A 23,986-nucleotide genomic window follows, 5' to 3' on the forward strand; every position below is an offset into this window, starting at 1 on the left:
AAATCATAGGGGCAGGTAGGTAGCGCAGTGGATACAGTACCAGCCTGGGGTCAAAAGGACTTGAGTACAAATCCAGCCTCAGATATTTACTAGTTGTGTGACCTTGGGTAAGTCACTAAACCTTGACTGCCTCCCTCCCCTTGAAAAAAAATAACAACAAAACAAACCAAAAGCAAAATTACACTAAGACACAATGGGAAAATGTTGATTTATGCTGTAGAGTCTATTTTTTTCAAGGCTTCATATTTTAAAAGAGATATGGAGAACTATCATGTGTGCTGATTATATCAAGTACTGGAATGATCTAGGACCTCCTTGATGAGATCCAGAATCATGAAAAGTTTGAGCAATCCACCCAAGAAAAACCAAGTAGCTAATGAATGCCTTTCACCAAGATCATGATGTACAATTGGGTGGGAAGGTCATTGAGTTAATATACACATCTTGAAGGTTACTGTTGAAGACCAATTAGCTAGGCTCAGAATTAAAAAGGAAGAGAAGAGTCGACTGCCTATAATTTCCAATGCCAATATTCTCATAGTGATACTATGTGGCTGTGCATCAAGGATCAGATTTTCAGCTGAACCAAAAGGCAATGGTAAGATGCACACCAATGTAAGGAGAACATGGCTGAAAGAGACAATAGGCAAGATGAGATGTGAAATCACAATTACGGCACCCATGACATCTAGGATTGGAAAAGGAGATTGGCCAAAGATGAAGGATAACATAGAGATAACTCTAGTGTGCCAGTGGCACCCACATAATGTTAGAAGACCCAAAGGAATGATTCTAGCATCCCAGGTCTATACTCTATGGGGGATTGGAGAAAATACGAGGACAAGAATCCCAGGGAATGAAAAGGCATGGAAATAGTGACCAGTACTTTTCCAATTTTAAAAAAGAATGGAAGAAGTTCACTTAAATTTCAGCAAGAGATAATGCCAGAGAGGGTGAGATACAGAAACAGGTTTCCTAGGGAGGTTATGAAAGCACCATCTGTACAGAGCTTAAAAAAATTGGACTGACAACCATCTGTGTTGGATACGTATCCTTTCCTCAGCTTATAGACAAGGGTCTAAATTAGATGCCTGGAAGGCCACCTGTCAGTGACGCAGAAGCTAGGATTCTTGCCTGGGGTGGAAACTTGGACTAAAAGAACCATCATATTCCTTTAAACTTGAGGACTCTACAAAGTCCTATCTGGAACAATGAGATGGTTGTTAAAGTGATAACAAATCTCACCTTTTTTTTTAAACATGCATGGACAAAAAAGATACATTTCTACCTAATTGGAAATTATTTTACGAGTGAATTTATGCCTCATTCTTCTTAACTAATGTAACTGTTTTAATCTAAAAAACATCTTACATACCTAACGATCTTTGCTAGATTTTCAGTATTTTTAGAACATAGCAAAGCCCTCAACAATCTGATATCAAAGCCAAGCCAACAGTAATTTATCAAGTACCTTTTATTTGTGCACTGTTTGAGGAGCTAGATATATAATGACAAAGCAAAAAAATCACCCCTGCCTTCAATGAGCTTCCTTCCATTCTCCTCTCATGAACAGCCATTTTTGGGTGACTGACTTCCTCCTCCGATTTTATTTTATACAGGCATTGTTGTGTATGTGTTTTTTTAAATGAACATACATGGAGAAGATGTGGGAAAACTGGAACACTAATACATTGTTGGTGGAACTGTGAACTGATCCAACCATTCTGGAGAGCAATTTGGAACTATGCCCAAAGAGCTAGAAAACTGTGCATATCATTTGAATCAGCAATATCACTACTAAGTCTGTATCCCAAAGAGATCATAAAAAAGGGAAAAGGACTCACATGTACAAAAATACTTATAACAGCTCTTTTTGTGGTGGCAAAGAATTGGAAATTGAGGAGATATCCATCAATTATGGATGGCTGAACAAGTTGTGGTATATGAATGTAATAGAATACTATTGTGCTACAAGAAATTATGAGCAGGCGAATTTCAGAAAAACCTGGAAAGACTTACATGAACTGATGCTGAGTGAAATGAGCAGAACCAGAACATTGTACACAGTAACAGCAACACTGTGTGATGATCAACCATGAAAGACATGGCTCTTCTGACCAATACAATGATCTAAGACAATTCCAGAAGACTTGTGATGGAAAATGCTGTCCACATCCAGAGAAAGAACTATGGAGCCTGAATGCAGATCGAAGCACATTATTTTCACTTATTTTTTTGTTTTTTCTTTCTCGTGTGTTTTTTTTTTGTTCTGATTCTTCTTTCACAATATGATTAATGGGAAAATATGTTTAACATGATTGTACATGCATAACCTATATCAGATTGCTTGCTGTCTTGCAGAGGGGGATGGTGAGGGAAGGAGGGAGAAAAATTTGGAAATCAAAATCTTATAAAAGCGATTGTTGAAAACTATCTTTACACATAATTGGAAAAAATAAAACATTATTAAGAGGGGAAAAATAAAATCACTAACAATCTCTTAAAAAAGATAAATACAAATAAAAATGAACAGAGAATCCTCAGTGCTGAGCCCAGGGCCATGTCCATAGTAAGTTCTGAATAAAGATTTTCTGGATGAATAACTATTTCTAGGGTAATTTTTCTTGTTCTGTAACAGGCTTTTATTTCATGAATGAATGAGAAGGGCTATACGAAAATCTCCCCTTTCTCCCAAAATACTACAGTGCTGCTTGGTTGACTCTGAGCTTTTCATAGAAAATCTTCTTTTATTAGAAGTAGAAAAGGGCATCTAATATAAAATATTAGATGATAGAAAGTTGGTGAGAGAAGGCAAGGAGGTCAAAAGTATTTATTTAGTGCCTACTATGTGTCAGGGACTGTGCTAAATGCTTTTACAAATACAATCTCATTCGATCATTAGGGCTAGAAGTAAGTGTGGCAGGAGTAACTTGGGGTCTAAGAAGGCTGAGTGACTTGCCCTAGGTCACGATGCCAGTTGGTGGCCTAGCTGAGAGCAAAGGGAAATGCTTGGTATGCGTACTGGCTACATACATAGCCTATACCTCTCTCTAGTTCTTAAGCAACCACCACCACCATCAAAAAAAAGAAAAAGACTGTGGTACCAATCTTTATTACATCCAATAGATTATTTTTCTTCATTCAAATCTGCACACATGGAGCTTGCTATGGAAATGTAGGTTACAATAAATTATTTGCCAACAGCAGCCTTCTTTCTCAAGTAGAGACTGGATGATTTACAGAGCCCAGTGACCAAGTGCTAGGCCCCGCAGCCCCGGCCACGTGGCTTTCTGTCGAGTCACTCACCACTCTGGATGTTGAGGGCGTGATGTTTGTCCAAGGTCCATCCGCCCAGTTTGGAAGCATCAATCTCATAGCCCTGAAGTACTGCGGTCCTCTTCTCCCATAAGATCAAGTCTGGGCAGGATTCATATTCATACCCAACAGAAACTGGAAAGGATGGAAAAACAGAAACAGAATACAGATGAATAATGAAATAGTATCCTTCCCTTGAAAAATGCATATTTGGCATCCTGAGTGGGAGGGGAGGTGTATTATATAAAGAGCTCTGCAGTCAGGATACCTGACTTCAATCCCATCTTGACACTTATTAGCTGTATGGCATTGACCAGGGCACAAACTCTCTGGTCCTCAGTTTCCTCATTTGTAAAATGAAGGGGTTGGGCTAAATGGCCTCTAAGGTCTATTTCATTATGGGAAGGAGTCAATGCCATTTAAATATCAAGGTTATTAATGTATCATTTTAAACACAATGTTAATATAATATGAAAGAAACGGCCCTAACCCTAAACCCCCTTGGGGTTTTTTGTGGGATACTTACCTCTGCCATTGAACACACAAGTGTGGGAAAATCACTTAACCTAGCTAAGCTTCAGTTTCCTCAAGTGCAAGATGAAGACGATGATATTTGTATGGGATTGTTGTAACAGAGTTGAAATGATGATATAGTAATAATGATAATAATGATAGTGATGCTGCTGCTGCTAGCATTTATATAGTGCTTACTTCATGCCAGGCACTGTGCTAAGCTCTACAAATATTATTATTTTTTTTTTTTTGGCAAGGCAATTGGGGTTAAGTGACTTGACCAGGGTCACACAGCTAGTAAGTGTCAAGTGTCTGGTCTGAGACCAGATTTGAACTCAGGTCCTCCTGACTCCAGGGCCAGTGCTCTATCCACTGTGCCATCTAGCTGCCTCTACAAATATTATGTTATTTGATCTTCACAACAACCCCGAGAGGTAGGTGCTATTATAATCCCATTTTACAGTTGAAGAAACTGAGGCAAATAGAAGTTAAGTGACTTGCTCAGGATTATACAGCTACTAAGCGTCTGAGGTTGGATTTGAATTCAGGTCTTTCTGACTTCAAGTCCAGTGCTCTATCCACAGTGCTTCCTAGCTACCTAGGTGGGGTGGTAGATAATATAAATCATCAACTAGTATTATTCTCTGCTACATCTTTTGGAACAACCTGAAAAGGAGGTAGGCCAGCGCTAGCCTGATGTATATGACATATTACAAGAAACAGAGGAAACCCAAGCAGTTGGATAGTTGGGCAGTAGACAGAGTTCTGGAAACATAGTCAGAAAGGCCCAGTTTGAATCTCGCTTCAGACAATTATCAGCAACGTGACTCTAGGCAATTCCCTTAACTTTACCGGGCCTCATTTTCCTCATCTGTAAAACGGGGGTTGGGGGGGAGAAGAAGGGAGTTGAACATGAAGACTTCTAAAGTCCCTTGCAACTCTAAACTTATGATTCTATAAACAGAAAGATATGGATAAAAATCTTACAGGACAAGAAAGCAGAGATGAGTTATGATTTAGAACAATGGAAGGAGTCTCTACATTGATCAGCTCACAGGTCTGCTAAAATGTAACAATAATAATAATAATATTGATAACAGTAGCTAACATTTGTCTAGCTATTTAAGGTTTGTAAAGCACTTTACAAATGTTAGCTTATCGGATCCTTACAAACGTGTGAGGCAGGTGCTCTCATTATCCCCATTTTACAGATGAGGAAACTGAGACGCGGAGTATTTAAGTCAGTTGCCAAGAGTCACAGAACTAAGGAATATCTGGAGACAGATTTCAAACTTATGGCTTGTTGACTCCAAGTCCCCTGCACCATCTAGCTGCCTGGTGAGATTTCTGCTGTATCTTGTTGGGAATCAGGCCTTCACAGCACTGTCACCTCCTGCACTCTCTTCACCATGTTTCTTCATGGGTACTTGCCTTCTTCCCATTTTCCAATGCCCCTTTATGTGTTGTCTTCCTCCATTAGAATGTAAGCTCTTCGAGGACAGGCACTGTCTTATTTGCTTTTATTTGTATCCTTAGCATTTAGTACAGTGCCAGACATAAGCATTTAATAAATGCTGTATATATGTATGCATGTACATATGCATGCATGCATGTGTCCATCCATCCACCCATCCATCCATCCATCCATCCATCCATCCATCCATCTATCTATCTATCTCTCCAGTTCCTTCAGCAAATCCTCATATAGCATGATCTCAAGGCCCTTCACCATCCTGGTTGTTCTCCTCTGGATGCTTTCTCTAGTTGACTAATGTCCTTCTTAAACTGTGGCACCCAGAACCATGCAAAATAACCTGTCCCTCCCGCTCTCTCTTCTTTCTCTCTCCCTCACTTCCTCTTCTCCCTCTCTTCTCTTCCTCTCCATTCAATTTTCTCAAATTAAACTAAGTCCTCCTCCTCCTTCAGGGCTTCATCGTGCTTAAGAGTTGAATGAAAACTCCCAAATTCTACGTGACTGGACATAGAGTGGAACTCTGCCAGGTCCAGTCCAGTTGGAAAGATTTCAAGCATGGGTCTGATGACAGACCACGCATGTGGCCCCCAAAGGCCGAGCCTCAGGACATTCAAAGAGTTTCATCACCAGAAGCCTGGCCATCAGGTTATGAATTTTTCAGCAACAGAAATTTGAAAAAGTTCACATTAAGGCAAGAAAGGGTTGTAAACAGTACTGTCCGTAGGACAATCCAAACTGATGAAATCAGAGATCTCTGAAGAATGTTATTCAGCTTTATGTTAGATTAGTCATAGGGTTTATCTAGAAGACATGAAGTCTCCTAGCTTCAAGATTCAACAATATTAATTACAGTAATATTAATAATAATGATAATTATAAAAATAACAGCAGTTGGTGTATTGAAACCGAGCTTTTATGTTTAGTAGTGATTCTCACATATTGTCTAACATTTAATCCATGCTTAATGGAAGTGTTCCTTCCATTTTTACTGTGTATAAATTGTACGTATGAAGTTATTTGCATGTCGTCTCTCCCATTAGAATATATATTTCTTAAGGGCAGGGAAAATACTTTCTTTTTATCCTTTGCACTTAATATAGTGCCTGGAATACAGTAAGTGCTTAATAAATGCTTGTTGGCTACTCATTGATCTACAATGGATCTAAAAGTTTTGTAGTATTAGTTTTTATAGTATTTTGTAATATTAGTATGTAGTATTGTAGTATAAGTATTAGCACTTTCCAAATGAGGCAGCTGCTACTCAAGGAGGTCATATTGATAGGTCTAGGAAGGGAAACCAGAGCTTCTGGTCACAATCCTCTTTCCATCCCTCTCCAGGCTACATTCCTAACTCACCTCCTCAGAACTTTCTTTCCCACATCATAGAAACCTCTTCACAGTGGAACTTTATTCCACCTGGGGCTACTTCTCACCACTCGTGCATCCTTTCCCTCTGATTGGCTGGTCCCTCCCAGAACCTCCATTTTAAGGAGGATGGGCAGGCCAACTATGCCTTTATTCCTCTCTAGGCTATCCTCTTGAACCTCCTGGACTTTCTCTACCAGTCCCCAGGACATGTACCTTCTTCTTCCTCCTACTTTCAGCTCCCTTTTATGTTTTATTTCTCCCATTAGAATGTAAGATCCTGGAGGTCAAGGACTGTCTTTCTGCTTGTATTTATACTCCCAGTTCTAGGCACATAGTAAGTGCTTAATAAATGCTTGACTTACTTTTTCCATTGCACTCTACTGCCTAAAGTAAAATTGCCTGATGTCAGACTGTGAGCTCCTTGAAAGCAGGGATTATCTTTTGCTTTTGTTTGTATCTCTAGTACTTAGAAGAGTGCCAATCACATAGTGGGTGCTTAATGAATGTTTATTGATTGACTCTCGGTTTCCAAGTAGTAAAACTGTGCTTTTTTAACTTAAAAATGTGAAAAATAATGTAAGTTCATAATGGATGAATAAAAGACTCATGAAATCATAGGAGCATAGGGTGTTGGAGTTGGAACAGACCTTAGAGATCCTTCTAGTCCAAACAACTGCTTTTACACATATTACACATTATCTGTGAGTTTATCATTTACCCCTCTGTGACTGATGAAGAAACTGAAGATCAAACAGAAGTGACCTGCCTAAGTGAGGTGAGTATTGGAGCGGTAGGAAGAGGAAGGAGAAGCAAAGAAGAGGGAAGGGCAGGAGACAGTCTATTATACTCCCTCTCCGACAGGCATGAGTCTAAGAATACCAGGTAGCTTACCAAAGGCTTCTGAGAGGCCAAACACCTTCTGGTTGTAGACATCGGTCTTGTCCCAGATGAAGTAGTAGGAGAGGTCCGGGGCAGCAGCGAACCACTTCCTGAAGAGGCGCCCTTCCACTGCTACCATGAGATGCACCTTCATGAGATTGAAGGGGATGGTGGGGTGGGTGAGGCTGATCTTCAGGACGGACTTGTAGCCAGGCGTCCGGCTGCTCAGGTAGCTCAACTTCATGCTACAGCCCGAGATGCTGATCTCTTCCTGCAGAGCCTGGAGAGCAAAGGGGAAGAGGTATTAAAAGAGGAGAAGTGGGAGAAGTGTAAGAGAGGAGGTCCTGGAAGCTCAGCATGAGTAGGGACCTGGTCTATCAAATGAAGTGGTTAGACCATCTCCCCGCTCTAAATCCTGTGCTTCTGGTGACAGATCCAGGAGAAGAACTCAGGTCTTCTGACTCCGAGTTCCCTGAACCAACCAACCACTAAGGCTTACTGCCTTATGGTCTTAAGGTGGTAAGGTTACAATACTTTCTGGCTTCTCTAGTAAACAAAAAATCCTTGGAAAAGAATGTAAAACCCAACTGCCCAGAAGTATCTGACCAGAAACAAATATTATTGTAGAATCAACCATCTTCCAGCCAGAAGAAGCCTCAGGCAAAATACCATTGTCTCTGCTTTACAGATGAAGTAACTGAAGCCCGATGTAATACAATTTCAATAGAATGGAAGCTCTTTGAGGGCAGGCAGAGACTTGGTATCCTCAGAACTTAACACGGTGCACAGCTAAAAAGCTGTAGAATTTCTGTCATATCACTCATGTAAAACAGGACCAGGATTCAGTATAACAAACCATTTAGAGTCAGTGGTCAACCTGCTACCCTTGGGCTCCATCAGTTTGCAGACAACGTCTCTTTGGCAAACCACACTGTCCAAAGCATTAATTTTACGTGGACAGTGCTGATTATTTGGTTTAGGTGTCATCTCACTTTCTCCAATTACTCTGACTTTGCTTCTAGCTGGGAAGCCCGAAGAAACAAGGAAGAGACCTCAATGGCATCTAGTCACCGTCACCAGTCACACATCTACTCATTGATTTCAAGACCCTAGAGGTCATCAGGTCCAACTCCCTCACTTTACAGATGAGGAGACTGAGGCTCAGAGAAATTTAGTGACTTGCCCAGAGAAACGCAACTAGAGGCAGCTTGGTGGTACAGTGGATAGAGAGCTATACTTGGAGTCAGGAAGACCTGAGTTCAGATCCTGCCTTAGGAATTTATATATTAGCTGTATGATCCTGGAAGAGGCATTCAAGCTCTCCCAGCTTCAGTTTTCTCATCTGTAAAATGGAGGTAATAATAGCACCTAACTCCCAGGTTTATTTTGAGGATCAAATGATCTAATAGACATAAAGCACTTGGTAAACCTTAAAGCACTATATACATGCTAGCTGTTAAAACTGTTGTGGTTACCATTATCATCAACAATTCAATTCAATAAACATTTATTAAGCGCCTACTGTGTGCCAAGCACTTTCCTAAGTGCTGGGGATACAAAAAGAGGTAAAAGTCAGTCCCTGCCCTCAAGAAGCTTGCTATTTAGTGGTAGTGGTAATAGTAGTAGTAGTAGTAGCAGCAGCAGCAGCAGCACCAGCAGCAATAGTTATAGTAGTAATAGTAATAATAGAAGTAGTAGTAATAGTTATTATTATTGTTAGTAGTAGTAGTAGTAGTATGAAGTAAGCAGCAAAGCAAAAATTTCAACCACAGGTGTTTTGACTCCCAAGCTCAATGTTTCAGCCTAATGCCTTGGAATAAATGTGCATAGATTGTGTTGGCATCTAACTTTTAAAAATACCATTATGGCCCCACACTGAAAATCTAATTTAGGAAGATCTTAGAAGCTAATCATTTCCCCCCATCCTGTTGTCCTGATGAACATCTCTTGGTTGCCCACTGCATTCAGGCAATAAGCAGCTTTCTCCAGGCTGATGTAGTTACCTATTAAAGCACAGTTGCCCCTCCCCAGCCCCTCCTTGAGTCGGGCACTTAATTCAGTTGTGTGTGTTTCACAGGAATTTACAAAGGATCAGATCTAGAGCTGAGAGTGACTTTGGAAGTCATTTATTCCAATCCTCTCATTTTACAGATGAGGAAACTGAGATTTGGGGAAGTTATGTCATTGGTCTACTAAAAGAATAATGGATTTGGATATCAGGACACTTGGGTTCAAGTTCTGGTTCTGACGCTTATTTGTTGGGTGATCCTGAGCCTATCAATTTAACTTCTAAATTTAGGTTTCTTTATTTGTAAAATGAAGAGATGGAATGAGTTGTTCTCTAAAGTCTGACTCTGTGTAAAATCAGTTAACAGGGTATGAGACGTTAGCCGAGTATGTCTAGATTTCTGATCCTATGAGGACTCCCCGAGCGCTGCCCACAGAACCAAGGAGAGAGGACAAGGTCTTCCATGTAGACAATCTACCAGCTGATCCAGCCAAGGATGTCAAGATGAAAGCATAGGTTACAATGAGTCCTGAGCTCTGAAATTACTGAATAGGAATACCGTGACCAAATTCTGCAGCATTCTAGTTGTGTGGTACAATGTTACAATGTTCGAACTAGACACTAGTAAAAATAAATATGATGGGTGTTGAGACTTTTAAAAAAAAAAGACTTCCATCAGTTCTTCCAAGATGGAAATTTTAAGTTAACGTGAGGCTGCCAGCACACATTTAAGTAACTGAACTTTTGGCAGCTTGCTGCTCTGAGCTCAGTTCTAAGGAGGGAATGCAAAATCACTGTGGGGCCAATGCAGACACTGAAAGGATGGTGGCGATCCTTCCCTTGCATTTACAGAAGAGCTGCATCTGCACTGAATCCCGTTTATGAAACAACTACCATGAGCTGGGTATGAAAGACAATGACTCCCAAACCAGTCCCTGCTCTCAGGAAGTTTTCATTTGGGTTTAAACTCAGTGATTTCAAGTACTACAAAGATCACTGTGCATTCATAGAGCCAAGAAGGTAGAAATAAAATGTCTCTCATTCTCAACCTAGGCATTCCACAGTCCTGGCCTGATCATTAATGTTTGGGGATCTCCACAATCTGGAGCCACAAGAATTCTCCAGCTTTTTACTCTGGGTTGATAGGTCACTTCATCTCTCCAGGACTTGGTTTCTCCCTTTGTAAAATGAAGTGTTTGGCCTAGATCAGATTGGGACTCTAGACTCTTGATTTAGTGTCCATGGACCCTCAAGGAGTCTGGGGATAAATTTCCAGGGAGGAGACGGGTATGTGAACTTGGATGGAAAAAAATTCAAGTCTTTATTTGTACTAACCTCTACCTGAAATTGAGTGTGCCCTTCAATGACTTAAAAACATGATTGGGAGAAAGGGTCCACAGGTTTTACCAGACTGCTAGAGGGGCCCACGACACACAAAAAGACGAAAAACCCCTCTAAATGATCCCGCAGGTCCTACAGGTCCAGATAGATGATTTTACGTCCTCCACTTCCAGCCTCCACGTTTTCACTACGCTTAGCTCACCTCCAACTCTACCTATGGACATCCAGCTCATGTCTTTAGAGTCTGGCTCAAACCCTGTCTTCTCTGTGGCATCTTATCTATGTGATGTTTTCCCCTATCTAATCTCAAAGTATGTTCTAATTCTTTTATGCACATATTCATTCATTTACTCACTCATTCATTCATTTATCTTCCTTGAGCAAGTGAGCCACTTACCCCACCTGAGCCTCAGTTTCTTTGTAAAATAGGGATAACATTCATTACTCTCCTGAACGTGGAAGAACTATACTGCTGTTCAGTCATTTCAGTCTTGTCTGACTCTTTGTGGCCCTGTTTGGGGGTTTCCTGGCAAAGACACTTTGGTTTGCCATTTCCTTCTCCAGCTCATTTTACAAATGAGGAGATTGAGATAAATAGTGTTAAGTGACTTGCCCATTGTCACACAGCTGATAAGTGTCTGAAGCTGGATTTGAACTCAGGTCTTCCTGACTTCAGGCCCAACACTCCATCCACTGTGCCACCTAGCTGCTCAAAGCACTATATAAATGTGAGCAATTACTATTATTATTATTGTTATTACTATGTGGAGCGACTGCCTCAGCCCTAGCAATCTTCAACCGGAGGCTGGCTGATCATTTTTGGGGGATGTTAGGGAGAGTATTCCTCCTTAGGAAATTCTGAGGTTCCTTCCACTTTGGAGAGTCTGATTCTATGGTTCATGAACAAAGAAAAGAGAGAGGAAAGGCAAATATGTGCTTTCCTAGGTAAGGGGCAGGAATTATTAATATTTTCATTAATTATTATTATTCTAAAAACATTTACTAAGCACATACTGTGTACAAAGCCTCGTGCTGGGGGAGATATAAGAATGAAATAAGACATGATCCTTGCCTTGAAAGAGATCACAGTCTGGTAGAGGGTTAGTGCACAAGACTGAAGGGAAATACAATCATCTTATTCTAATCTGTGTGACATACACTTATTAAATTCTGAGGCTAGGGACTGTGTGTGAATCATAACTCACTTTCCTATTGTGCTACATGTTTTATAAGATGCTTCCCACAGAACAATCCTGTGAGGTAAGTAGTGAAGAGACACTATCCTCTTTCATGGATGAGGAAACTGAGGGTCAGAGAAATGAATAATGATAATGAAGATGATAATAGCTACTATTTATATAACACTTACTCTGTGCCAGGCACTGTGTTAAGTACGCGCTCTAAAATATTATCTCATTTGATTCTGATAGGTAAGTGCCATTATTACCCTCATTTTACAGCTAAGGAAATTGAAGCAAACCGAGATGTAGTGACTTGTTCAGGGTTACACAGCTACTAAGTATCTGGGGCCAGATTTCAATTCGGGCCCCTTTCTTCTTTTTTTCTTTTGGCATTCAGGGTTAAGTGACTTGCCCAGGGTCACACAACTAGTAAGTGTCTGAGGTTGGATTTGAACTTAGGTCCTCCTGACTCTAGGCCTGGTGCTCTATGTACTGCACCACCTAGCTGCCCCTGAACTCAGGTCTTCTTGACTCCAGATCTGATACTCTGTCCATTACACCACCTAACTGCCCTAACTTGTCCATAGTTACTTCACTGCTGGCAGGAAGTGGAACCAAAATTAAAACCCAGGCATTTCCTACTGTAAGTCTGCTGTTTTTCCACCCCACCATGATGTCTCTGGGCGGCTAAGTGGTGCAATGAACACAGTGCTGGGCCTGGAGGCAGGAAGACCTGAATTCAAATCCGGCTGTGTGACCCTGGGCAAGTCACTTCACCCTGTTGGCCTCATTTTGCTCATCTGTAAAGTGAGCTGGAGAAGGAAATGGAAAACCACTCCAGTATCTCTGCCAAGAAAACCCAAAATGGAGTCACAAAGAATCAGACATGACTGAAGAACGATTAAATGACAATATGATGTCTCTGCTCAGGATCCCAATACTGGGCTCCATATAAAGTAGGTGCTTAATAAAGATTTTTCAAATGAATGAATGGACTTAAGTCAAAGCAATCCTTCCAAGTGCCAGCTCCTGCAAGCAGCCCAAGGTTCGACAGCTGGGTGAATCACCGTGTAAGAGCATCACCCCATTGCTCTCATAAATATTTACTTTCTCTAATGTACCCTTTTCAATTTACATCTCTCAGTGCTTGCAAAGGGTGAGAAATGATAGGACTGGGAAAACTCCAGAATTTATTTTAATATATTTTATGAGCCTAGCAACAAGCGAGGCTAAGAACGGGGTTCAGGCAGCCACCAGCTGCTTAGCTTTATAGGGGGGCAGCAGTCAGGGAGGACAGTGTGCTCTTTTAACCTAATGTAGCTGAAAGTCCCGACCACTGGGAAAAGACAGGCTGGTGTAATGACTGCCTGAGCACTCTTGGCAATGGTAGATTTGGGTTTGGGTAACAAATTACTGCTCCCTGGCATGATCTGTCTCTACTGACTTCCATCTCCTAAGAAAGGTCAGCCTGGTAGTACAGACTAGAAGGAGATACATGCTGAATACTCTAAATGGGAGGGAGGCTGGAACTGGGGGGGAGCTCCATGGGTTTCAAAATGGCTCCATTCTGCTCTGGGATGCTGTCATCTGGATCAATGCAACACAGCACATACAGAGAAATATGTTTGCTTAGTGGGGCATAAAACAGACACGCATAAATGTATAAAGGCAATGCTCTATGAACTCGGGCAATCCATTAACATGCATGTTGTCAGGGGGCTGATTTGGCAGGTTAGGGGAGTGCAGGCAGATTTCTCGTTAGGCTCCTGTTCTTCCACTCCCCACATCTCCCTGGTCGCTATGCCTGCCATCAGAACCAGGGCTGGGGACAGCAATACTCTAAGAAGAAATTCAACAAGTCTGAGGCTTGCTGGATGAAAGAATTTTGATTTCTGGCCTATGCCCGTGTTTCCCTTAGAAGGCAGGGAATGTCTTAACTAAACTCTATACCTCCCTCAATGCCCAGCACAGGACTCTGGGCTTAGTACATGTTTACTGAATTGAATTAAATGGAATCTTCTCCAATGAACTCCTTTCAAAACTACCTACTTGGGGCAAGGAAAGTCCTACTTCCCACGCAATTTTCAGATGAAGAGCAAGACAGAGAATCACAAAATTTCCACAATAACAGAATATCAAAGTCAGGATGATAATAACTAACATCAGCCCAGAGATCTGAAATTTGCAAATCGCTTTATATACATTATATCATTTTAACTTTGTAAAAGCCCTGAGAAGTAAACGCGATGCGTGTTCTCACTCCCACTGTGTCGACGCGGCTCTGTCCATAAGTTGTAAGAATCTCAGGTGAGATTTAAACCAGGTCTCCTTCACATCATGTCCAGACTTCTACCCATTACATCATGGTGCCCCTTGAGGGTCCTCAGAGAGTGCTGGGACCAACCTGTACCCAAGAATCCCACCTCCAGTCCAACAAGCGGTCATGCAGCCTCTACACCTCTACCTGAGACCTCTAACGATGGAGTGTCTGGTATTTCCCTAAGCAGGTGGCTCCACTTTTGGACAGCTCTAATTTGAGGGAAGTTTTTGGGTTTTTTTTAATTACATCAAGTCCCAGTCTAAAGCCTCTTTATAACTTCTGCCTGTGGTCCTCAGCTCTTCCTTTTAGTGTCAAATAGAATGAGTCTAATTCTTTTTCCATGTGATAAGTCCTTCAAATACCTAAAGAGAGTTACGTTTCTCCTAAGTGCTAAGGACCAGCATCTCCAGCTCCTTACACAATAGCACGGTCCCAGGGATATGCTGAAGTCAGCTCCTATTGGCTTTCAAGAGCCAACTACTAAATTTTCATTATGAGGGTTTACACCTCCAAAATTGGCAAATGTTTTACAACAGGGCTTGATTTATTGTCTTATTGATTGTTAGACTTAAGAAATTGGTGGGAGAAAATGTTAATAATGAAGATTAAACAAAAGAAGTGTTGTGAATATATTCTCTCCTCTCCTTGGAAAGCTGGTTGTTAAATATTTATCAGCATACTCCTGTATGGTCTCCAAAGCCCCATAGAATCCTACTTCTCCTCCTCTGGACCTGCATTAGTTAATCAATATTCCTTTTTGAATTTTTTAAAAAGCCTCATCATTTTATTTTTTTCAACACTCACTTTTATAAGATTCTGAGTTCCAAATTTTTTTCTTCCTCCCTCCCTCCCCTGCCCCCTCCCTAAGATGGCCAGCAATCTGATACAGGCTATATATGTACAATCATATTAAACATATTTCTACAGCTAATCAGTATTCTTCCTAAAACCTGGCTCCCAGAATTGAACATAATACTCCAGGTATGGTCTGAGCAGAGCAGTGGACAGTTCATTCACCTCTCTTTGTGTGCCTCTCTTAATACAGCCTAAGTTTGTGAATTCGCTCTTTTGGGCTACTATGGCACACCTTTGACTTGTACTGAGCTTGTAGTCCACTGAAACCCCCAGATCTTTTCCTCATAGACTGGAAGAAACTTTATACCATAGTGCTTCCTCATGGAGGATCTTCCCTTCCTCCTCTCCAGGGCACTGGTGCTACATCTTGAGTTTATTGAGGACAGGGGTTTCTAGCCTTCCTTTGAGGAAGAGATCCTTTTCCTTTTCTGAAGCCTTGGGAATGCTCAGGATGGGGTCAGGGAGAAGTCTTCAAATCACAGAACTCCAAAGGCATTCTATCAACCCCCCACCTAAGGCAAGTATAGACATCCTTTCTATAGCACCTATCCAATCCCTGCTTGAGAAGCAACAGAGGACCGTGAAAAGGGCTCTGGATTTGGAGTTAGGGGACTTGGGTTTGAAGGTCAACTTACTGCGATTTGTTCTGCAACTTACTGCCCGTATCATCATCATCATCATTGTCATCATCTCTCTCTCTCTCTCCCCCTCTCTCCTCCCTCTCTCTCTCTAATTCTTATTTTCATTTATTTTAACTTTTTTTTTGGAGTCCCATCCCTTTCAGCTTTAGCCTCTTGCTTTTAGAAAAGGAGTGGGTTGGACTGGACGGTTTCTAGGATGCCTTCCTCCTCAGAATCTTGGGACCTCCTGCAACAAGCAGCCTGTTTCATTTTTGGACGATTCTGGTCCTGAGGAGTTCCCTCCTGCTGCTGAGCTGAGAACAGCCTTGGCTTGGATTCTGCCCTCTGGTGCCAAGAAGGATAAGCCTATGCTTTCCATGTGACAAATGCTTCAAATATCTGAAGACGGCAATCATGTCTTCCTCCAAGTCTTTTCTTTTAAAGGTGAAATATCCCCAATTCCTCTGAGTAGCTCTTGTATGACATGGTTTGCAACCTCCCTCCTCATTTCCCGTGACTCTCCCTAATGCATAATGCGTTCTGTGTTCCAGCCAATCCGGCTCCCTCACTGTTTCCCCACAATGACATCCTCTTGCCTTTGTAACCCTGCATAGGTGGCTTCTCCCTTGCCCTCCATGCCTGGATATTCTCTTACTTTGGTACCGCCTTTTAGAGTCCCTGGCTGGATTCAAGGCTCAGCTCAGCTCAAGTGCCCTTCCTAACAGGAGACCTTTCCAGATTTCCCTAACGGTTGGCACTCCTCCGCCAAGATCACTGGGTGTTTACTTATTTGTGTTCATTATTGTTTCCTCACGGCAGGACACAAGCTTTTAGATGGCAGGGATTGTTTTCAATTTTGCCTCTGTATCCTCACCTAGCACAAACTTTGGCACACACAGTAGGTGCCTAATAAGTGCTTGTTAAATTGAATTGAGTTCTCACCATCCCACTTCTCCCACTTTTGGGACACAATACACTAGAGGGGGATCTAACTACCTCATAAGAAGTAGCAAGTGGCCCAGTGGATAGAGTGCTGGACCTGGAGTCAGGAAGACCCAAGTTCGAATCTGATCCTTACTAGCTGTGAGACCCTGGGCAAGTCACTTAATCTCTGCTTGCCTCAGTTTCTTCAACTGCAAAATGGGGACAGTCATAGCACCTATCTCTCAGGATTGTTGTGAGATTCCAATGAGGTAATACTTGTAAAGTTGCTTAGCATAGCGTGTGGCACATAGTAGACAGTATATAAATGCCTATTTCCTTCTCCTCTAGTCTATTTTCAGAAAGCTCAGATTGTTCTTCCTTAAACTCACCTACGATGTAATTTCCACCCATTGGCTCCAACAATGATGCCCTCCCCCTGACTTTCTTCCAGTCCTCACTGTCACTACTCAGACAGAACCAGGCGTTTTGTCCTTATATAACACTCCCTTGGGAGCTATTGCTGGCATCAGGCTCTATTTTCTCAGGGTGCACTTGGAAGAGGGGGCAGAGCATCTTATGGTGGTAGCTCACGTGGGCCACTCAGTGCCACTATGAGGCTCTTTGGGGACTGGAGGATCATGGCACTATAGAGTCCAAGCTAGAAGGAATCTCAGGGGTGATCAAGTCCAGCCCCCTCATTTCGTTGCATCGCTACCCTGAGAAATCTCCATCCTGGGACTTCCCCTCATTGATGACTCCCTACCTGGGATCCCATTTTAGGAAAGATCCTAGCTAGGTTTCACCTCACTCATGCCCGTACTCTCCAGAAAATCCTCCTCCTCACCTGCTAAACAGCCATCCTAACCTTTCATCTCCATCCTCCCCTTTCCCTTCTTTTTAGCTCCCCAAAATGTGCTGTCTTCCTTCATTAGAACATAAGCTCCTCGTGGAGGGCAAGGCCTGCCTTGTGTGCTTGTATTTGTATCCCCAGTGCTTAACACAGTGCCTGACTTACAGTAAGAGCTTACTAAAGGCTCTCTATAGTTTGCAGATGAGAAAACTGAAGCTAGAAAGGTTAAGTGACTTGCCTAAGACCATACTGTCTGAGATGGGATTTGAACCAGGGACGTTCTGAATCTAAGTCCAACACTCTATGCACGACTACTTGCAGTATCTAACATTGTCCCCTACTCTCACTGGACCATTTTGTGACCATGTGTTTCTACTTACTGATTTTGTTCAGTCACTTCAAAAAAAAACCCATTTGGGGTTTTCTTAGCAAAGACACTAGAGTGGTTTGACATTTCCCTTTCCAGCTAATTTTACAGATGAGGAAAGTGACGCAAATTGAGTTAAGGGACTTGCCCAGGGTCACACAACTATTATGTATCTGAGGCCATATTTGAATTCAGGTCTTCCTGACTCCAGACTCAATGCTTTATCACTACGGCCCCTGGCTGCCACTTGATGTTCCAGCTCTGACACTTTACCCTCTCAGGGTCCTTTAAATTCTAAGATTCTGTGATTCTTTGATGTGGGAGAATCATTAAAGCAATGGGTAAGTTTTCCCAGGTGGATGTCACATGAACTCTAGGGATACCTACATAATTTTTTTTTTTAAAGTGGATTGAAAGTTCAGTATGAGTTAGTGATGTTATGTGCCAAAAAGCTAATGTGATCTTGGGCTGCACTGGGTAGTACAGGTGTCAGGAATAAGAAGGTCCGTCCCTCTGGGCTCTGTTTTGGTCAGATGACCTTGTTCAGCTTTGGAGCCACTCTGATAAGCTGAAGGACATGGAATGGAAAGCAGCTAGGGTGATAAAGGGTCTGGAGTCCATGCCATTCAAGGATCAGTTGAAGGAACTGTGGGTGGGGAAGTATTTGGTTTGGTGAAAAAAGACTCAAGAGAAACATGGTAGCTATGTTCAAGTGTTTGAAAGACTACCGTGTGAAGGGAGGATTACCCATTTTCTGTTTGTCTCCTGAGGGCAGAACTGGAAGGTATAGGCTGAAACCACAAAGAGACAAATGTAGGCTTGATTTTAGGAAAAGCTTCATAATAATCAGAACGTACTTAAATGGAGAGGTGCTGAGTTCCCTTTCCTTGGAGGTCTTCAAGACAAAGAGGATGTTAGAAGGGGATCCTTTTGGGTATATGCTGGATAAGAAGGTTGCTGAGGCTCCTTCTTACCCTAAAACACTCAGATGCTATGGGTCAATTCCTGGGAGGAAAGGCAGGCCAGGGTGGATGACCCCTACTGTGGCCAAAACAAATTGAAAATATGATGGTTGGTGTGGACGGTCACTTGGATCCCATGAATATGATAAGAGCAGTAGATAATCTCTCAGACTTTTGTGTAGCCTTGGGATAACCTCTCTAGCTCTCAGATTACTTCCAGGTCTCTAGATTAGTAATCTCTAAATTACTTCAAGGTTACTAGGATTACTAGATTACTGGGATCACTCTAGATTACTCCTAGGTCTCGAGACTAGTAATCTCTAGATTACCAGGATTACTCTAGATTACTCCCAGACCTCTCGCTCAGCAATTCCTAGATCACCTTCTAGATTACTTGGATTACTCCAGATTACTCCTAGGTCTCTAGATCAGTACTCTCTAGATTACTAGGATCACTCTAGATTACCCCCAGTGATGGCCAGACTACTTTCTAGATTACCAGGACTACTCTAGATTGCTCCCAGACCTGCTGCTCAGTGATGTCTAGATCACTTTCTAGATTACTAGGATTGCTCTAGATTACTCCTAGGTCTCTAGATTAGTATTCTCTAGATTACTCTCTAGATCTCTAGGTTACTCCTCACCTGTAAAATAAGGGGAGTTGGACCACATGACCTCTAAGGTCCCTTCCAGGTTAAAGTATGTGATTTATAATTATATAACCCCTCCTGGCTCTAATATTTTATGTTTCTGGTCTAAGCAGGTTATGTGCTCAACTCCTTTCCATTCCTAGTATTCTGTGTTCAAATATTCTAGGTTCTAGGTCTGTTCCAGATTTCCCATTCAATGAGTCTACGAAAAGGAGGGACTAGAGCAGATAAGCTCTGAAGTCACCCCTCCTCTAACACCCTATGTTTCTAGGATTCTCAAGTACAGAGTGAGGCACCATTTCATACTCTAAATCTGGAAATCTATACCACAGGTGTTCTCTGTGGCCTCCACGCCAGTGTTTTAATTAATTAGATCTGATGCTATAATTCACCCAGTCTGATGGATGGTGCTTGCAATACTCATCATATAGTACGGTCTCTTTATCCTTTCCACATGTCTCACCCTCAACCTACTATACTTAAAAACAAAGATAAAGGGGCCTCGTTTCTAGCTTCTGGCCTTCACACCCACAGGCCTGTTTCACTACTTTCATCATCCCCCACTGCCTTTTAGCTTCCTTTGGTGTGTAGTCTTCCTCCATTAGAATATAAGCTCCTTGAGGGCAGGCACTGTTTTTCTTCTTGCTCGCATTCATATCCCTAGTACTTGGCACACTGTAGTCACTGAAATTTACTTTCTCTCTTTCCCTTCCTTTCTTCCTTCCCTCCTTCAACACAGCCCTGAGCACCTCCACTCCCCTCTTCAAAACCTTTCAATGGCTCCCTATTGTTTTTAGGATTAAAATACACTCTCCTTAGTTAGCACCCAAGGCTCACCACAATCTTTCCCCAACCTTTCCAGCCTAATTTCATATGACTTCCCTTCACATATTCCACATGCTAGCCAATCTAGATTACAATTAACTGTTCTCTGATGTTGAAATGCCATCTTTCACCTCTTGCATTTCCCCAATTCTTTAGTTTCACTCTTCCTCATTTCTGTCCTTCAGAATACTTACCTTCCTTCAGGGCTCATCTCTGGAACTACTGCCTTGCTTGTGTTCCCTACTGAAAATGTTCTCTACCTTCTCATTACTTTAGAGTCTTAACTCAGAAGTTCTTCCCTTTGTTCTCATCACCCTTTACTTTGCATTTTCTGAGTAGACATCATTGCTACTCATCATTGCCACAATGAACTGTTTGAGGTCATGCACTTTCTTTTTAATCTTTTTTTTAAATGTAACCTCAGTATCTAGTGCAGTACCACAAACATTTAATAAACATTTGCTGAATTGAATTGCTTTGAATCTCTGGCCCCAACACCCTTTCCCTACTTCATACACCCTGGCTTCGTACCTGGATTTCAGGAACAATAGGGCCTTTCTCTGCACATGAACTTGCAAAGGCTGTCAGAGGGGAAGGAGAGACGATAGGGTTGGGGCGGGCAAAGTTGCTGAGGTCACAGCTCGGGATCTCATTCTCTTCATGCCGCATGACGATGGTCTCCATGACAAAGAAGCGGTCCCACGGGAGCCAGAGTGTGTGTTCCTGAGTAATGAACGGCGCTCGCTCAAATCTCAGGATGATGGAGATCCCGCCATTTGTCACCAGATCAAAGCTGGAAACAAAAAAGGGAGAGCTACAGATCAAATACTAATAGGGGGAAAAATCCTATATTACAGTTTTACTTCAACTGAGGAGCAAATCCAGTCCTCCTGCCTCCAAGCTGAACACTCCTTCCACTAGAGCCAAAGTCATGCCAAGCCAGACAACGTTTCCTGTTCTTATTAAGTATCTGTGACGTAACTGCCATCATTTTGGAGGGTAAACCCTGAAGCCCCTAGGTGACTCTGAGACATAAGAAACGGGTTATGAAATGTCAATGTGTTGGTGAATGTCTGCTTCCCTCCTTGGCACCCCCGTCTCAACAGAGTATTTCGTAAGGTTGGCACCTGCATGCTGGGCTTCTCAAAGAGAAGGCCGCCCAAGGTGCTTGACTGAAATCCATCCACTAAGTTGATCAAACCAGAATCGCAGGATGCCAGTGTTGGAAGGGTCCTTGGGGGGTTACTTAGTTCAGTCCATGCTAGAGCAGGAATTTCCTTAACAAATCCTCAACAAGGGATCACCTAGCCTTTGCCCCAAGACCCAGAGCAAAGCCCTTTTGGGAAGTACTCAGTGTTAGGGAGTTTTTCTTGGAATTCCTTATTCTGCCATATGGATACCTGATGTTGTGCCTTCCAGGGCCAAGCTGAGAAAGCCTGATTCCTCTTCCCACGACAGACCCTCAGGTAACAATCACGCCCTTCCCTAAGTCTTCTCCTCTCCAGGCTAACCATCCCCAGCTCCCCCAGTAATACCCTGATGGCGACACCCTCACCATACTGGTTGCTCTCCAGTTGGCCAATGTCCCTCCTGACATGGGCCAGCAGGATTGGGGTTTAGCAGATGGGCTTAACTGGTATGCGAAGTCCTTTGTTCACCATGTGCTTCTAAGGGTCCATTGAATATGACTTTAATATATGATTCCATCACTATAGACCCTTTTCACTAAGACAAAACCCGGACTCCTCAAGACTTTGTTCATTTTCATGCTTTACTATCATTGGCAACTTGAAATGCCTGGTAGCCAGTTTTCTGGTGAAGAACCCATTCGACACTGGTATGGTTGGCATGGTTTATCTTAAGAGTACTTGCTACCCATTTCACTGGAAAATCAAGAGATTTTTTCTACTACTATTTATGCCAGTACAAAACACTGCCTTTGGGAAACCAGACAGATGAACATGAGGAGTAACAGTTCTCATTTCTATGGCCCTTTAGGGTTCCCTTAAGATAATTCTCTCTCTCTCACTCTCTCTCTCACTCCCTCCTCCCCCATAATGATAGTGCCAGGTTTATGATTCTACCTCTCTGACACATGTCTGACGTGACATCTCCTAAATCCCTTACACCATGAAACTCTGGGGTCTTACATGCATTGATAGATTCTCTAAATGCTAGCTTGGGGCAGTGCCTAAGGTAGTACTCTGGGGAAAAGCATGTGTATGTGTGTAGGATTGAGAAAATTGGGCCTAAATCTCATAGTGAAAAAAAAAAAGGTGCACATGAATCAGACTTGTACCTAATTTCATATTATTATTTTAAAGAGAGAGAAACTGTGCCTAATTGTGGATAGAAAGCTGGCCTCAAAGCCAGAAAGATGTGGTTTCAAGTCCCATCTCTGACATAATGTACTAGTCATGTGAGCTGGGCATTTAACCTCCCAATGTCCCCAGGTAATTCTCTGAAGCTTTTAAGTGCAGAGGAGGGGCTGACCTGCATGGGTAGAGAGAGCTCCTTCACCTGGGAGTTTCCCATACCAAAGAATAATTCCTATCCATGCTTTTCTCTTAAAGAGTAAAAAAAAAAAATCTATCTGGAGCCTTCATGGTATAGTAGATAGAACCCTAGATCCAGAGTCTGAGAACCTGGGTTCAAATTCTGCCTCCATTACTTACTACCTGTGTGAGTGACTTTAGACAAGTTGCTTCACTATTCTGTGACTCAGTTTCCTCATCTGTAGAATGAGAGGGTTGGATGACATGATTTCTAAGGTCCCTCCTAGCACTAGATCTTCTGACCTCTTTCTGAAATTTTTTTTTTGTGTGTGAGGCAATTGAGGTTAAGTGACTTGCCCAGAGTCACACAGCTAGTAAGTATTATGTGTTTGAGGCCAAATTTGAACTCAGGTTCTCCTGACTCCAGGGCTGGTGCTCTATCCACTGTGCCACCTAGCTGCCCCTGAAATTTTCTTTACAGAACCCTGTTCCCATCACCTGGTGGAATAGTACTTTACTGTAACAAAAGGCTTTTGCTAATGATCACATTATATCATTTGAGCATCCATAGGAACCTCATAAAGTACACAGCCCAAATACCTTTATTTCCTTTTTACGAATGAGAAAATTGAGGCCCAGGGCACTGCTGTGACTCGTCCACAGGTCACATAGTGAGTCAGTGACACAGGTGGGATTCCAACCCAGGTCTCAGACTCAGAGCCACTCAAGAGTCAGGAGGAACAGCAAACAACATACAGTTATTGAGCACCTACTATGTGCAGAGCGCTATGCTTAGACCTCAAAGGTCAATGAGGCTATACTGTACCTGAAAAAAAGATTGCCTGTACTCTTTGTGACAAGTACTTGACCAGCTCCTGCAAGGCTACTCTTACCCTGATGGCTTCCAGCTTCCTCATCCTCAGGCTGCCTCTTTCTTTTGCAGAGTAATTTTGTTATTTACTATCTTGGGCACACACTTGCACAATAAAATTGCTGACTAATGTCCAGAAAGCCGAACTCCCTCCTTACCAAAAATCCA

The 23,986-nt window shown here is 42.3% G+C and overlaps 1 protein-coding gene across 1 annotated transcript in view; it reads right to left on the minus strand.

Moving 5' to 3' along the window:
- TENM4 (teneurin transmembrane protein 4) overlaps window positions 1-23,986 on the minus strand; it is a 640,191-nt gene that overhangs the window by 86,846 nt on the left and 529,359 nt on the right. The window contains 3 exon segments of the mRNA XM_078156941.1: window positions 3,307-3,450; window positions 7,562-7,829; window positions 20,984-21,245. Of these exon segments, the coding sequence (XP_078013067.1) occupies window positions 3,307-3,450; window positions 7,562-7,829; window positions 20,984-21,245 (674 nt within the window).

Source organism: Phascolarctos cinereus, unplaced genomic scaffold, assembly GCF_003287225.1.
Source record: "Phascolarctos cinereus isolate Bilbo 61053 unplaced genomic scaffold, phaCin_HiC Scaffold_726;HRSCAF=1367, whole genome shotgun sequence".
NCBI lineage: Eukaryota > Metazoa > Chordata > Mammalia > Diprotodontia > Phascolarctidae > Phascolarctos > Phascolarctos cinereus.